Source organism: Haematobia irritans, chromosome 3 (genome assembly GCF_050003625.1).
Source record: "Haematobia irritans isolate KBUSLIRL chromosome 3, ASM5000362v1, whole genome shotgun sequence".
NCBI classification, from domain to species: Eukaryota; Metazoa; Arthropoda; class Insecta; order Diptera; family Muscidae; genus Haematobia; species Haematobia irritans.
In genome coordinates this window covers 59,118,669-59,136,886 of record NC_134399.1, presented here as the reverse complement: position 1 = coordinate 59,136,886, position 18,218 = coordinate 59,118,669, and the positions used below count along the sequence as shown (strand labels likewise).

The window sequence follows — 18,218 nt, the reverse complement described above, 5'->3', positions numbered from 1 at the left end:
AATTATCGCTAAAATCTAATTCGGCTATTTGTCTCCTTACTGGATTAACATTCAGATTTTTGCCATGCAAATTTCTTTTAACAAACTCATCATTTAAAAACCCTTCCCTCATCTGCACTAGTTTGCGTAAATGGGGAATTGAATTTATTTGAACATACAACAGCTCATGCCGTATTTCCGGACGCAAGTTCCGTATTAATATTTCAATCAGTTCCTTATCCGAAATTGATGAAGAAAGTCTGTCCAGAATAGAAGATACAGCCTCATAGAAACTGTCAAAATTTTCACCTAGCTTCTGCTTCCTATTTCGCAACTCCTCACGTATATCATAATCTGATTTGTAATCCCTATATTGGAACCGTATAGCATTACAAAAATCTTCCCACTCTATATTGTTCACCTGCTTTCGGTAGCGCCATAGCCAAGTGCTTGCCTTACCAGATAATAAAATATGTAAATTCCTGCATATTATGGAAAAATCTCCATTAAAATTTTCTCTAGTCAGTGTATCCACTCGGTAAAGAAATTCATCCACAGAAAGGGTATTAGAAACACCATCAAATTTGAGTCCCCAATTTTGAATAATTGAGGTCACTTTATCGGTTGGTAAATTGGAAGAATTACTACTTAAAGAACTTGGTGGTATGACTGGCGATGAATATTGAGAACAATTTTGAGAATTTGGTACTCTGAGATTGTGTGCATAAACATTCGAAGGAATATGATTTCTTGAATTGTTGCCCAATGCAATGTTAGGATTTAAATTTATGTTGGACAACAATCTTTGTAAATTTTCTTCAATCATTCGGTTAATCAATGTATAGTCGATAGAATTCGCATTTGAATTCCCTACAACTGCTTCTTGTGGCTCATTTCCACCAAGAAAATTAGTATTTGTCGAGGGACTGTGATTTTGTGCCTCGGTAATACTAAAGTCTAATAATGGGGTTTGGAGCTGTGTCCCTGCCAAAGCATCACGACTTACACTCCTTGTATGATAATGTTTGCTTAAAGCGCCACGAGGTTTACCCCTTGGTTTAAATACTTTTCTTGGAAACGAGAGTTTCTGTAAATCCGCAAGTTCACATGCCTGATGACATTCCGCACATTCATTATTACTCATCAAAAAATTTTCTATGCAAGCCCTGTGAAATACATGACTGCATTTGCTCAAAATTAAGCACTCAATTCGTTCATTCATGATTTCCTGACAAAGAGGACAATAATGGTCAGAAGGATTCTTTTTCGAACCGGGCGAGTTCATTGCTCCCACCGCTTGTTCCATATTATTGGTATTAGAAGGAGCGGCATTGGTAGCTGTGTCCAAAGGTAAACTTTGGGCTTGAGACAGTTCTTGATGTTGCGTCTGCCCTTGGGCAGAAATAGGAGGACTATGTCTTAATGACATTTCGAAAATTTTCTAGTATATGTAATTAGAGATTACTATTGGTAAAAATCAGAAGAATTAAAAAAAAAATATTCAAATAGTCCAATTACTTCGTTTTCCTGTATGGATATGATTGTTAGGGCTATACTAAAACTATGATCGGTAGAAAAAGCAAAATTACCAGTCTATGGAAATTCAGGCTAATACGCATGCAAAGAAAAAGTAACAAACCAGCTCAAACAAAAACTATTCAATAACCAACGCTTCTCGGATATCGGTTAGCTAACAGCAGTACAGATATTATTCCTGAATAAGAGTTGGTGCTGATACCTAAGCTTCTTTGTCTTCCTATGTCATATATCACCTTAAATTTACTCGAACATGCCAGATCCGTTCATATGTAACAACTGCGCTCAGAAAAGGAATATAAAGAGGCCAATCGGTTAGAATACTCGGTGCAAATCGCAAGTATCTAAAGGTCCTGAAAGGCATTTACATTTATTTCGAAGGCAATTATTAAATACAAAATTCCCGCCATGTTGAGTTAAGAAATTGAAATCTACATTATCTAACAGATACGGAACCGAAAATCCTCATTTCTAAGGACATTTTCGGCCCCACGTTGGGCGCCATTTTTTACTGTAATGTACCGCTAAGAAACCTATCTTAAAATAAAAACAGTTTCATATTTTGTTACAATGATTTTGTTTCTCGCAAAAAAAATCAAAATCTTGCCAATAAAGGAAAAGAAAAAAAAAAAGGACTTTGGAGCCATTTATAGAGCTAGCTTCAGTCTAGGTGGGGTTCGTGTCCTCTTTCTATTAACCTCAGGTCATATACAGAATATTTTATTTAGACTCCAAAATTAAAACTAATCCAAACATTACTAATCTAAGTGGACCAAATAACCATATACAAATAAAATCAAACTAAAAGCCCCAATATGGTTACAAATTATTAAAGGGTAAATACACAAGACACCGATCATTTTTCTTAACACGATCTCCCAGATGTAATGGAGACCCATGCCTCAAAACCCACGCCATCCGAATCCTAGTGGCGAATTTTACTAGGAACCCTAAATGCCTGCCCTAACACATCATCCCACACAGGAAAACTTTTCAAAAGTTTAGCAATTCATTTTTTTTAATATTTTATTTCAATCCATGAAAGAAAAAGAACTTATGTTAGCATTAAATATAAAAAAAAATCATAAGAAAAGCTTTAACGAGCATTCAAAATTCAACCATAATGATAATTACAAAAATAAAAAAAAACTAAAATATAATAGCATTATTTGATCACAATACTTGATAAAGAGGGTAACACTGTCTAATCGAAACAAAATTTAAAAATATTCTTTTCTTCTCATCTTTTTCGTAAACACTAGACGAAATTTTGAATGGAGGTAGTAAGAAATAGTAATAATTTGATGAGATCAATGGAATCGTTATGAAAGTAGCAGAAAATAATTACAATTACGTTTTTACGCTTAAGTCCATATCAATATATCAGTATGTATGAATATGTCATTGATCTCTCAAATTTTACTCTTCTCGCTCAATTGCTGAAAGTGTTATACTACAATTCTTACTACACATATTATTATATGGGGGCCGTATGCTAGGCTGGGAAATTCCACAATTAAAAAATTATCTCAATCATTTTGACTTACCAACATTCATCAGCAACGAAGAGGCCTCCACGAACTGTTGAAACGCTGGGTTGTTTGTAGCTTGCTTGAATTTTTAAGTGAATTGATGTAGCTAAAGGGAATTGTAAATTAATGGAATTTGCCAGTTACATGCACAGTGTTCCTCAATCGTATTTTAGACCTTTACTAGATTAATTTTTCTAATTCTTCTTAATATTTTTTTTTTTTTTTAATTTAAATAATTGTTAATCATGGTAATGATAAGGAGAGTTAATAATTCTTTTGAAAGAAGCGTAGTGAAATTGTTGCAAAAAAAAAGTATTAACAAATTTTATCATATTTTAACATATTTTTTTTTTGTTTTTTTACACATTTCTTTTCTTTTTTTAATTTAGAATATTTTAAGCATTGCTCATTTAGTGATCATGCAGGTTAAAATGTAGGTATATAGAGAACTTCAAACAATATAGATTTTTTCAATGACCACTACCGTTACCTCACGAGGTGGTCTTTAACAAAAATTAATTTTTGCGTATTTAGTGATTTTTTTATATCATCGGAAATGAATTTTTTTGTAAATAATGATTTGTTTCTTTCCTTTAAACCGGAGAAATGGAACAATTAGTATTTTTCAAAAAAAATTAAAATGATATTTCTCCCGTATATATGCAATTTTAAGAAGAACACGCGAATTACTGCTGGCATGTATGAAAATGTTTTTTCTTCTTTGTTCCGTGGAGTCGTTTAATGCATAGTTGCTATGCTTAGTCTCTCTTCATTGATTAATTTGAGTTTCTAAGAGAGAACCCCTCCACGCTTCCCTCGAGCAAACTCCAGGTGTGGTGTTAATAAAGAATTTGGAAGAATTGTTGAATGTTGCCCAGTTCTCATAAAAAATTGTTTCTCCACGGGACACAGAAATTTCCTTGGTCGACTGGTACTGTTAGGGGGCCACTGATAGAGTTTGGATGTACTCCAATCTCGTATCACGTGACCAGAAAAAATCGTCTTTTCTGAAGAAATACAAAATTTCGTTTTTTTTTCTAAAAATATCACAAAATCTGATTCAAAGTAATTTTTACTTACAAAGAGCTGATTTTGAAATATAAAATGTGAGAAATCTCAAATATTTTTTTGTACCGGATGGCAGAGTTTATTGCAGATAAATTCGGCTTTATTAATGTAAGCTTTCTATATGGACTCACGATATCAATTGGTTAGCAAAAAGGAAATGCTGTTGAGCGCATGTCGGCCAAGAAATCGATATCTCGTAAAGAGAAAATTATAAAATTCTATATAGAGTCGAAAGTACGATTTGGATTCGTAACCCAGAATGTACTATTTGTTGTACCGATTGATATGTGCATATATTCTCCCCAGCGTTGCCAATCAGTGAAATTTAACAGTAATCCATACTTATGGTGTGAATTGTATTTGGGGCAAAATGAATACACACAAGAAAATTTCGGCTGCAATCACCAAATTAATTGATTCAATTAATTCTTTAATTTAAATGTCCTCAATCACAGAAATGATATTATCAATTGAAAAATAATTGAAGGTCAAATAAAAAAAAATGGACCCCATAAAAATGAAAACAATTGATATCAATAATTCTTGTGATTGATATTTTTGTTGCAATTAAAAGGTTGTTCATTCCATTAGATTTGTAATTGATATGTTTTAAAACTCAATTAAAATTTTAATTGAAAAAATTTTCGTGAATTTTTTTTCTCTGGAGGAAAAACTACAGTTGGACAGAAATATGGTCACTTTTCCTTACATTCAAAATCAATAATTTTGGTAGAAATATAATTTCAAAGATCCATTTCAGACATCCTGTCGTGTAAAATGAAAACTGGAAATTTATTGTTGTTTAAACATCGGCATAAAACCGCACATTACAGGTAAAATTCAGCAGCCTCTTAAATAGTTTCAAATAAGTTTTCTTTTTATTTTGCCCATTTTTATTGTTTTAAGGTGTGCTTTAGAGGGTTAATTTTGGCATATTATTTTTGTATTGGCTTACAAAACCAATGGTCCGTGGTTCGGACAAATGGTAAAATTTAAAAAAAAAATATGAAATCTGAAAAATCAAAACTAACTCTGTATCTCTGTTATTTGATATTTTAAAAAGACAATCTCTTGGTCAGCGTAAAGTAACAAGAAACTGTTATTTTATATAAAATGCCACTAACAACGTTACTTTTCAGGAAACAATTTTGTACAGAGCTCATATAAGCGATTTTACTAAATCACTGCTAATTTCATATATCTATTGTTCGACATTTTAACAGGGAGATCGGCAGGTCAGTGTGAAACAACTTGGCTTATAATGAGAGCCCTCTATTTGGATCTCACAAAAATGCGTCAAAGTCAGATTCCATTCAATGATAAATGGTATTTTGAACCATATATTGAGAAGCTATATGCTATATCGGAAAAAAATCATCAGAATCCAAAACATGCATCAAAAATTTCTAAAAATAAATCTAAGAAAATACAAATTCAGTGTTCGTCAAAAACTTTAGACAATCTAGGAAATGATGAAATGGTTGTCAAACAAACGCCATTCATAGAATCACTGAAGCCTTCAAACGAGGACGAAGAAATGAAGCCGATCAAAAACCCTTGGAATACTAAAATTTGTCCTTCAACAGAGCTAGATATAAAAGATCCTTCAAAAATGTTGAATCAAAACAACGGAAACGAAAATGATGGTGTCTTGGGACTAAATATTACCAAGGAACCCATTGCAATTTCTCAACAAAATTTGAACTATACAAATTCTGGCATCGCATCAAGAAAAAGTCCAGAAAGTCCATCCTGCAAGGCAAAGAAAATAAAAATTGATGACAGCCAAACAAACGAAGGTGGTTGCAGACATTATGGCGTTTTAGATTCAACAAAGTTACCAGATTGTACTTCGATTCCCTTGCCATCTCTGAATATTACAAAACCACCAATACAATGCACCAAAAATAATTTCGGAAAGCAAACTCAAATCACAACCAATTCTCATCGGCAATTCCAAAGTGTCAACGAACTTAAAGAATTATCAAAATCATCTCAACATTCCATTACCGTTCATCCACTTTTACAGGGTGCAATAACTAAGAGCATACAAAATTCAGAAAACACCTTGCACGTTCCTTCAAAATCCCCATCATCGATGAATCCATTGAGCAACCAAAGTTTATCTCCAAACCTTCAAGCCGAGCCACTGATGCCAAAAATTATTTCAGCTGTTAGTTTGGCTCCAAAGATATCAGTGTCATCTGGACCTGGACCCAACAATTCTCTAATTATAAAACGCACAGCTTCGACATCGATAACCAAAAACCCATGTCCACTTGTGGTCAATGTCCAACCTACGGATTTACCTTTCCCACTTCCCAAACAAACAAAGATCTCTGCGATTATCATGCCACCTTCGCCGGTTGCATCGAACCCTCCAATTCCTGCTTCGCCCTTATATCTTATACCCAATACTAATACTATTGTTTCTGGTAATGGGAAAACTATAAATTTACCACCCAGTATTACCATAACTCCAGCGAAGGCCAATCCTGCGAAGGATACTATGGTCGAATCAATAAAGCCAATGATTTCTATACATGCAACTTTTACAAACGTCTCAAGTAATAATGATGGAATCATATCGCCTAGATTGGAAGCACCAACTCCTATTACAACTAATGAGAGCGAATCTGTGTCCAGGTCCAGCAACATTAAAATTTTTATGAAGGGTGGTATTCTTTTCATAAAGATTGCCTTTGCAACAAAAAAGTGCCTTTTACCTCGTTCGGTGGAAATGTTTATTCGAGAAGTTTTGGCCATTCCTCTGTTGCATAACAAGCACCAATTCCACGATGGTGATGATAGTCCTTGGTTACACATATCCAAAAAATTCGGTCTGCCAAGTATGTTTTCCCCCAAATATTTGATTGCCAATCGTTTGAAATATTTCTTTTGTATTCTATTTTCAGTTCAAATATGCCAAGCCTGTTGGGATTTCTTGCGAGATAAATTTTATCAAATTATATCCCTGAAAGAGTTACTCAAACCTTATGATGAGTCAACATATACATGGAATGAATCATATGAATTATTCCGAGAATTTGATCAGTTTGCTGGTAAGTGGAAGATTAAATACTTTTTATGCACTGGAGTACACTACACTAAAAAATGCCAACTTGGATCGAAGGATTTTGGCCTTCCCTAAGATTTTGTACTTTGGTAGTGATTTCTAATTTTAAATCAAAGCTCTAAAAAATGAAAACTACATTGAAAAATTTATTGACCTAATATGAGAGATTATGCAACATAAATTTTGGGACTCGCAGTTTACACAGTATTAAGGACATATTTAAAAAAAAAAAAAGTATATACGGCCGTAAGTTCGGCCAGGCCGAAGCTTATGTACCCTCCACCATGGATTGCGTAGAAATTTCTTCTAAACACTGTCATCCACATTCGAATTACTTTTCACAAAATTTTCTATAGAAATAAAAGTTTGACAAAATTTTTCTATAGAAATAAAATTTTGACAAAATTTTATATAGAAATTAAATTTTAACAAAATTTTCTATAGAAATAACATTTTAATAAAAATTTTCTACAGAAATAAAATTTTGACAAAATTTTCTCTAGAAATTAAATTTTGACAAAATTTTCTATAGAAATAAAATGTTGACAAAATTTTCTATAAAAATAAAATGTTGACAAAATTTTCTATAGAAATAAAATCTAAGGTAGATTATTTCTGGCTCGAGTGGCAACCATGATTATGAACCGATATGGACCAATTTTTGTGTGATTGGAGATCGGCTATATATAACTATAGACCGATATGGACCAATTTTGGTATGGTTGTTAGCGGCCATGTACTAACACCACGTTCCAAATTTGAACCGGATCAGATGAATTTTGCTCCTCCAAGAGGCTCCGGAGGTCAAATCTGGGGATCGGTTTATATGGGGGCTATATATAATTATGGACCGATATGGACCAATTTTTGCATGGTTTTTAGAGACCATATACCAACACCATGTGCCAAATTTAAGCCAGATCGGATGAAATTTGCTTCTCTTTGCTCCTCCAAGAGGCTCCGGAGGTCAAATCTGGGGATCGGTTTATATGGGGGCTATATATAATTATGAATCGATGTGGACCAATTTTTGCATGGTTGTTAGAGACTATATACTACCACGATGTACCAAATTTCAGCAAGATCGGATGAAATTTGCTTCTCTTTGAGACTGCGCAAGCCAAATCTGGGGATCGGTTTATATTGGGGCTATATATAATTATGGACCGATATGGACCAATTTTTTCATGGTTGTTAGAGACCATATACTAATACCATGTACCAAATTTCAGCCGTATCGGATGAAATTTGCTTCTCTTAGAGGATCCACAAACCAAATCTGGGAATCAGTTTATATGGGGGCTATATATAATTATGGACCGATATGGGCCAATTTTTGCACGGTTGTTAGAGACCATATACTAACACCACATACCAAATTTCAACCGGATCGGATGAATTTTGCTCCTCTAAGAGGCTCCGGAGTTCAAATCTGGGGATCGGTTTATATGGGGGCTATATATAATTATGGACCGATATGGACCAATTTTTGCATGGTTTTTAGAGACCATATACCAACACCATGTGCCAAATTTAAGCCAGATCGGATGAAATTTGCTTCTCTTTGAGGTTCCCCAAGCCAAATCGGGGGATCGGTTTATATGGGGGCTATATATAATTATGGACCGATGTGGACCAATTTTTGCATGGGTGTTAGCGACCATATACCAACACCATGTACCAAATTTTAGCCAGATCGGATGAAATATGCTTCTCTTATAGGCTCTGCAAGCCAAATTTGGGGGTCCGTTTATATGGGGGCTATACGTAAAAGTGGACCGATATGGCCCATTTGCAATACCATCCGACCTACATCAATAACAACTACTTGTGCCAAGTTTCAAGTCGATAGCTTGTTTCTTTCGGAAGTTAGCGTGATTTCAACAGACGGACGGACGGACATGCTCAGATCGACTCAGAATTTCACCACAACCCGGAATATATATACTTTATGGGGTCTTAGAGAAATATTTCGATGTGTTACAAACGGAATGACAAAGTTAATATACCCCCCATCCTATGGTGGAGGGTATAAAAATAAAATAAAACAATATGATTTTTTTATTTTTTTTTTTAAATTTTAAAGTTTTTGAAGTAAGGAAAATTTTCTTTTAAGTAAAGAAAACAATTTTTGATTTAAAGAAATAATCTTAAAATTAACTGAGATAGTGAATCTTTGGATTAAAGATAAAAAAGCTTCAACAATAGAACAATACTTATTCCGAGAATTTAGCATCTTTGGTTTAATTTTTTTCTTGAAATTAACAAAATATCAAAATACTTTGAAGTATCTGTAATAATGTGTAGTTTTTAGCTAACTTTTATTTATATATGAAAAGCTGTGTTAATTTATCCCAAAAAGGCAATATAAAATTTGATAAATGAGATCTGTATCCTAATTTTAATTTTATAAAGCCTACGATGGGGGTATATTAACTTTGTCATTCCGTATGTAACACATCGAAATATTGCTCTAAGACCCCATAAAGTATATATATAGTCTGGGTCCTGGTGAAATTCAGAGTCGATGTAAGCATGTCCGTCCGTCCGTCTGATGAAATCACGCAAACTTCCGAACGAAACAAGCCATCGACTTGCAACTTGACATAAGTAGTTGTTATTGATGTAGGTCGGATGGTATTGAAAATGGGCCATATTGAACCACTTTTACGTATAGCCCCCATATAAACCGACCCACAGATTTAGCTTGCGTAGCCTCTTGGAGAAGCAAAAATCATCCGATCCGTTTGAAATTTGGTACGTGCTCTTAGTATATGGTCTCTAACAACCATGCAAGAATTGGTCCACATCGGTCCATAATTATATATAGCCCCCATATAAACCGATCCCCAGATTTGATCTCCAGAGCCTCTTGTAGTAGCAAAATTCATCCGATCCGGTTGAAACTTGGTACGTGGTGTTAGTATATGGTCTCTAAAAGCCATGCAAAACTTTACCCATATCGGTACATAATTATATATAGCCCCTATATAAACCGATCCCCAGTTGTTACCTAATCCTATCCTGTTGAAATTTGGTACATGGTGTAAGTATGTATAGTTTCTAAAATTGGTACATATCGGTCCATAATTCTATATAGCCCACATATAAGCCGACACCCGGATTTGACCTCCTGAGCCTTTTGGAGAAGCAAAATTCATCCGATCCGGTTTAAGTTTGGTACGTGCTGTTAGTATATGGTCTCTAACAACCATGCAAAAATGTATCCATATCGGTCCATAATCATATATAGCCCCCATAAAAACCGATCCCCAGATTTGGTTTTGGAGCCTCTTGGAGGAGCAAATTTCGCCCGATTCACTTGGAATTTGGTACATTGTGCCAGTATATGGCCGCTAACAAACATGCCACACTAGGTCCATATCGGTCTATAGCTATATATGGCCCTCAAATAAACCGATCCCCAATCACACAAAAATTGGTCCATATCGGTTCATAATTGTATAAAGCCCCCATATAAAGCGAATCCCTTATTTTAATTCTGGCTCTCCAATTACCGCCCAAATGTCCATATCGGTTCGTAATTATATGTAGACTTACCTATATATATCTGTTTTGTCTAATATATACCCCGTATGGACTAACTTACAATTGAGAAGACGGTGTTAAGAAGTTTTAAGATACCTTGGCATCGGCAAGTATTACCGCAACCCAAGTAATTCGATTGTGGATGACAGTCTTTCGTAGAAGTTTCTACGCAATCCATGGTGGAGGGTACGTAAGATTCGGCCTGGCCAAACTTACGGCCTCGGAATCAATACAAAAATACTTAAACGAAAGTCAAAATGTTTGGATACAAGTACAGTTTTTTTGAGTGTATGTTGCTGTTTTCTAATATTCTTAAAATATACTAAATACGACCAGCAACAAACATGTTTCAAGAGCAACATTTTTGGCCGGTAATATGTAACATTCAAAACTAACATTTTGCTCTTCAAACATGTTTGGGGTGATCATATTTATATTCTCTGAGTGTTGTTTGCTGTTATGTCTATTTTAGAGCAAAAATTTGATTTTTAAGCAAATATTAGACATATTCTTAATATAAGGATTTTATTGTGTTATAATAGCCCCTACACTCAAAAAAGTTTATTTGGATCCAAAGATTTTGATCTTCCCTTAAGGATTTTGATACCAATTTCAGATGCAGCTTCTTTAAAATAAAGTTATGCTTTAAAGACCTATCTGGCTTTAAATCTAGGGTCAATAAAATTAATATATTAATATATCGCGAAAATAGAATTTTCATTCCCTTATTACGGTATATTAATATATCCATTCACGCACAAACAAATGCCAGTTTACAAATGCAAATTATAATGAGTACTTCAAAGTAAAAAATATTTACTTAATTCCAAAACAACTTTAAACCGAAGATGCTATATCCACAAAATAAGTCTTAGTCTATATTTGATGCGTTTTTATCTTAAATCTAAAGTTTCAATAACTTAATTTAAGGACGTTTTTTTTAAATCAAAAATGTGTTATAGTACTTTAAGTAAAATTGGTCTTAGTTCAAAGACGCAAATATCACGTAAATAATTTTTTCAGTGTTGTTTAACTTTTTTGTTTGTTTCAGTCAAATGAAACCATGTGTTAATGTAATTGAGCAAACTAGAACAGCTGTCCGATTTATATAATATTCTCTCTTTGCAGTAACCTGTGGATGGCATGCGTATATCTCCATACTACCCGACGTTATTCAATGCATTGGAACAAGCCCGAATCTCTATAAAGATGTAGCCAAAGATGTCGTACTCGATTCACCCAATGAAAATCAAATTTCAGATGTTTTGTCCATGATTAGTACTAAATTTAGTAAAATTGGTAAGTTGTATTATTCATTTATTTTAGAAAAAAATATATTTTGTAATTGTATAATCCCTTATTTATTGTAGAAAATTTAAACGCTATATGGATCTCATTGAAAAACATTTTTTGCAAATATATGACCGATCTGGAATTGGGTATAGATCATAAGTGGAACATTAATTGGTGGCGAGTTTTAGCTGAAATGCAATTTCTGGTGAAAATGCGTTATTCCTTGCGTGATCCTTTCTATTACATTGTAACTCATAAAATTCAAAAGGAGATTAAACGATGTGCCAAATTGGACGGTAAATAATGTAAAGAGGTAATATTAAAATTGTCTTTAAAGGAAAATTAATATTAACATGGCGGTTGTTACACAGAAAAAATTATTGATCCAATATGGAAGATTATGCACCCCAAATTTTAGGATACCCAATTTACATAATGTTAAGGTCAAATTTCTTTAAATTAATGAAATTTTAATAAAAAGGAAGTTTATAATCTTTGTATCAAACTCATTAAATTAAGGGCACGAATCTTGAAAATTTGCGTCTCTCGATTAAAGTCGTAAGTGTTTGATGTAAGGCAAAATTTCTTTACAGTCAAGAAAAAAAATTTTTATTAAAATAAATCGTCTTTAATTCAATTGATATATTCAATATTAAGATTTAAGATAAAAACGCTTCAAATATAGGCTAATACTTATTTTGAGGGGTTTTCATCTTTGGTTTAAAGTTTTTTTTAGAATTAACAAAACATTTTTATACCCCCCACCATAGGATGGGGAGTATATTAACTTTTTCATTCCGTATGTAACACATCGAAATATTGCTCTAAGACCTCATAAAGTATATATCGTTAGCTTAATGTGTGAAGGTGCTAAGTCAATTTTTTGAAATTTTACAGGAGAGACAAAAAACTTAATAAATTGTGAAATAAACCTATTTTCGAAAGACTGTAAATGTAGTTACCATAAATGCTTTCAATACAAGCAGTAAACTTTCCGCAAAATCGCACACAAAAAATTGCAATTAAAATTTTTTTAGCAAAACCTACTCAACCTAAAATTTGACTTAACACGTGTATTTTGCTGACTTAGCACTTTCACACATCATTACCAAACAAGGATAAAAATAGATATTTCATACACCCAGAAAAAAGTGACCCCTTCTTTAAGTTAAAATTAACTCATTGTGAAGAAAGTTGAACTTCGTATAGCGCCAAAGACATTTTTATTTGTTTGAACGATGTGATTTTCGTAGAAATTAGGAATAATGCATTCCATATATTAGTTAACATTTTCCTATATTTATATACCACTATACTACAGAATGAAAAAATTTAACTAATTTGAATTCATATATGGAATGATTTTATTAAAATTTTTTCATTCATTTCGACAAATCTTACACATTTGTGGTAAAACTTTTACTTCATAATTAGAACTGCTTACCTTCGTTTTTAAATACAATTTTATTTATTTCTATAAGCAATTTTATCTTCAATAAAAGACATGTTTTATTAATATATTGAATATATTTATTAAGAATCAACAGCATCGAATCTCTTTGAAATATTAGTTTATTATTCCACTATTTCCAATTTCCGTGTGATATTATCAACTGTAAAACGCACTTTTTCTTCTTCTTGTACTTTTCACTTTTAATAAGTTGCTGCCCAACGATTTTGTCCTCCTTTTACAACTTCAATACCTACAAATATAAAAAATCATAAAACATTTTTGTTGCAAAAGGTTAGCGTCACTGAATATTACCTGATAATTGAAGATTCCAAAATGAAGACAAATAAAAGGGTTGTTATTCTGCTGGTGTTTTCTTTCTTTATACACTATCACGAACATTGATAGATTTATTTAAAAAAAACGAAAATTTTTCTCACTAATTTAAAATAACAAATATTTTATATATTTTATTTGTTATTTATTATATTATTTTACCATATTATTTTTTAACAATCTCTCCGTATACCAAAACAACGCGTTTCCAACTAAAAAAACAACCGACGCGCAAATATATCGATTACACCCACGCGCAAACACATCGATTACGATGACAGGTATCGATTACAGATAGACAATAGAAATTTAGGAAAATTTCCTATATTCTAACAAGTGTGTTTCCTTAAGTTTTGAAAGGATTGCATACTTCTTAGTACGAATGAACTAAAATATTTTTCTATGCCAAGTGTTGTTCGTATGTATGAAAAACTTTCTATTATAAAGGAAGTCGCAATTATCATTTTATAAGAAATTTTACTAATTTTGAAGAAACTTGGTTTTAGTTCGGTTTTTGTTTATTTTTACGAATGCTTTGTTATCGGTGAATAAAATTTTCTTTTTCAGTAGTAAATTCTTATACCCAGCGAAGAAAATAGTATGAGTAAAATTCCATGCCTTATTCTAGTTAATGAACTATTCCTAACTGCTTACAGTTTAGGATTTTTTTACTGAAACGAGTAAATTTTATTATTTTTCACAAAAATTTACCTTAATGGAAATAAAATGGATAAACTATATTGATGAAAATTTTTTCCTTTAGTTTCGAAGGCACTTTTTTCTGGGTGTATATTTCTGTTTGGTAAACTATGTATTTTTGATTTATGTGTCGATCTGCATTTTAATCCATTTTTTTGTAAAAGGTTGACTTAGCACCTTTACACATTAAGCTAACGATATATTCTGTGTAGTGGTGAAATTCTGAATCGATCTAAGCATGTCCGTCCGTCTGTTGAAATCACGCTAACTTCCGAACGAAATAAGCTATCGACTTGAAACTTGGCACAAGTAGTTGTTATTGATGTAGGTCGGATGGTATTGCAAATGGGCCATATCGGTCCACTTTTACGTATAGCCCCCATATAAACGGACCCTCAGATTTGGCTTGCGGAACCTCTAAGAGAAGCATATTTCATCCGATCCGGCTGAAATTTTGTACACGGTGTTGGTATAGGGTCTCTAACAACCATGCAAAAATTGGTCCACATCGGTCCATAATTATATATAGCCCCCATATAAACCGATCCCCAGATTTGGCTTGGGGAGCCTCAAAGAGAAGCAAATTTAATCCGATCCGGCTGAAATTTGGTACATGCACTGAAAAAAATATTGTCGTGAGGTCAAAGATTTCATGTCTTTAAAATACGAATACAAATTTTGCTTAGCATAGAAGACGCATTTCTCTAAAATAAAGTTATTTTCCTTGTCCAAAAGTCGATAAACTTTTCAATGAAGTCGTATTGTCCTTATAATTAAGTGATTTGACTTAAAAATGGGTATCTTAACATGAAAGAAAAAGTTTATAAGCTAAGGTCAACTTGACTTTAATAATTCAGAAAAATTCTTTAAATTTAATGAAATTTTCTTTAAATTTGTTGTATTTTTGCATCTTGACTACAAAGCAAAAAATCGTTCAAATATAGGACATGTTTTTCAAAACTTTATTTTAAAGAAGTTTTTTACTTCAAACATGGCATAATTTCTAATGGAAGTCGACTCCTAATTTGGAAAATAAAGTTGCCGTTAACTCGTTTTTAAAGGACTTTGATAGCATATGAAGAAAAAAAGCTGAGAAAGCGAAAAATTAAAATTTGATTCCTAGAAGCAAGTACACAAAACCTAAATTTAAAAGAGAATTGTGTCTTAAAAGTATCCTTACTTGTATTCTCCGCTTCTTTGGCTCGGAATCAATACCAAATTGTTTAAAGTAAAGACAAAATCGTTGGAACCGAGTATGCTTTTTTTCAGTGTGGTGTTGTTATATGGTCTCTAACAAACATGCTAAAATTGGTCCATATCGGTCCATAATTGAGCCTCCGCCAGCCAAATCTGGGAATCGGTTTATATGGGGGCTATAAACCGATTCCCAGATTTGGCTTGCGGAGTCTCAAAGAGAAACAAATTTCATCCGATTCGGCTGATATTTGGTGCATGATGTTGGTATATGGTCTCTAACAACCGTGCCAGAATTGGTCCATATCGGTCCATAATTATATATAGCCTCCATATAAACCGTTCTCCAGATTTTACCTCCGGAGCCTCTTGGAGGAGCAAAATTCATCCGATCCGGTTCAAATTTGGAACGTGGTATTAGTATATGGCCGCTAACCATTCCAAAATTGGTCCATATCCGTCTATAGCTATATATATATATATAGCCGATCCCCAATCACACAAAAATTGGTCCGCATCGGTTCATAATCATAGTTGCCATTCGAGTCAAAAATAATCTATCAAAATTTTATTTCTATAGAAAATTTTTTTAAAATTTTATTTTTATAGAAAATTTTGTTAAAATTTCATTTCTGTAGAAAATTTTGCCAAAACTTTATTTCTATAGAAAATTTAGTCAAAATTTTATTTCTATAGAAAATTTTGTCAAATTGAATTATATACGTATTTAATCGGTCTTTTTTAATTTAATATATACCACGCATGGACTTACTTATAATTTAGAAGACGGTGTTGGATTTTAAGATACCTTGCCATCGGCAAGCGTTACCGCAACCCAAGTAATTCGATTGTGGATGGCAATGTTTTGAAGAAGTTTCTACGCAATCCATGGTGGAGGGTACATAAGCTTCGGCCTGGCCGAACTTACGGCCGTATATATTTGTTTAAATTAAACTCATAAAAATTAAATTTAATTAACTAAATTTCCATAAATTATATTATTTTCAATTTAATTATCTTTTCAAAATCAATTTAGTTTAGTTAAATTATTTTTTGGAAATTAAAACATTTAGAAAAATAATGTATTCCATCTTTATTCTTTTTTTAGTGAACATAAAATGTCTCTATGTCACCAAATACAGCAGTTGCCATGAAATATTAATAATTTAATGTATTACTATTTTTTTTTTCATTGTACATTTTTGAATACAATTTGGTCATGTCCTTATTAATAACATATATTTCTACATTATATTTGATCGATATCTAAGATTATATTTTCAAAATATTTATATTCTACACTCACTATGGAATTGAATTTTATAGTCATAATTATACATAATAATAAAAGTTATATTTTTATATTGCAACATATAATAAAATATGTAGTTGTATTGGAACTATTGTAAAAGTTAGGCAGATTCGTTATATTCAATAAAAAATATTGAAGCATTAGGAATACGCTGGTTTTAATTAAGTATACATGTCGCTAGAGGATGTGTCGTGACATCGGCATCGCCACTGCTGCTCACCAGTGTTGCTCTTACTAGTTGTAAAGATCCTAATTGGATCTTTTTTGAGCTTCTGGTTCCTTTTCATTTTGGTCCCAAATTTTTCGGGCTTTTTTGGTCCAATTTTAGTTTTTCTTGTTTTAAGTAAAGAAAATGTAAAAGAAGACTCAAAAAAGAAAAACAAAGCGATACATTTAAAAATCGTCGTCCATAGCAACAAATAGAATTGATTCATTCGACCATCAAACGGCAACCCGTAAAGAGTTCATTTGGATACTTGGAAATTATCTGGATTCATTTAAGATCCGCAAAAAAAAAACCAGTCCATATTTTATGGCCTCCTAAATTGTACAAACAAATAAATTTTGTTCCCTTCTACCATGTTTCTTTCATGCCATAACAACGGAATGGAAAATTCCTTACGGAGTTAGTGGCAAACATTATGGTTATCTCCATTGCGTTCAAGATGGTAATAGAATTCTAATGAATGGTGATAAATTTTCCACAAATCACGCATCCAAAAGACAGCAACGCGCAAATATTCATCCTAGATGAGTCCATAAGCCAGCCAAACATTGGTTTAAGCAATGCCAAAAGCAGCCATCAACAGAAGCTTCTCCAAGCCCAAAAAAGCAAAGAAAAACTATGGAGGCAAGAAAAATATTTATCACGAAAAGTCATCAAAGATCGATTGGCACTGCCTCTGCAGCACAAAGCTGATGGTGGTTGTGTTGTTGCATCGCACACTTGAAGATGTTGCATTGGCGGCATGCATGTGCATTATGAGAGAGAGAGAAAGACAGAGATATGGTGAAATGCTGCTGCTACTGCTGTTGATGTCTTGTACGTGGAATACCAATTGGACGAATTTAGACGATCATAAAATTGAAAAGTGAGTGAGTGACTGGCTGACTGAATGATCGTCCATCCATGCTGGTTTAGTCCCCGGCATATCTCACGCCGAGAGCAAGAGTAACCCAGCATAAAGTGTTAGT

General features: G+C 32.9%; 1 protein-coding gene across 3 annotated transcripts in view; it reads left to right on the top strand.

Moving 5' to 3' along the window:
* The window catches only part of LOC142230442 (uncharacterized), a 42,598-nt gene extending 25,553 nt beyond the window's left edge, over positions 1 to 17,045 (top strand). The window contains exons 6-10 of one of the 3 annotated variants that reach the window (XM_075301083.1): positions 5,339 to 6,964; positions 7,031 to 7,177; positions 11,869 to 12,039; positions 12,111 to 12,346; positions 16,821 to 17,045. In XM_075301083.1, coding sequence (XP_075157198.1) covers positions 5,339 to 6,964; positions 7,031 to 7,177; positions 11,869 to 12,039; positions 12,111 to 12,337 — 2,171 coding nt within the window. In that variant the 3' untranslated portion in view covers positions 12,338 to 12,346; positions 16,821 to 17,045. Of the gene's footprint in view, positions 1 to 5,338; positions 6,965 to 7,030; positions 7,178 to 11,868; positions 12,040 to 12,110; positions 12,527 to 16,820 lie in introns of those variants that run through there. The other 2 variants (XM_075301085.1, XM_075301084.1) reach the window with 2 other exon arrangements.
* Positions 17,046 to 18,218: the final 1,173 nt, after the last annotated feature.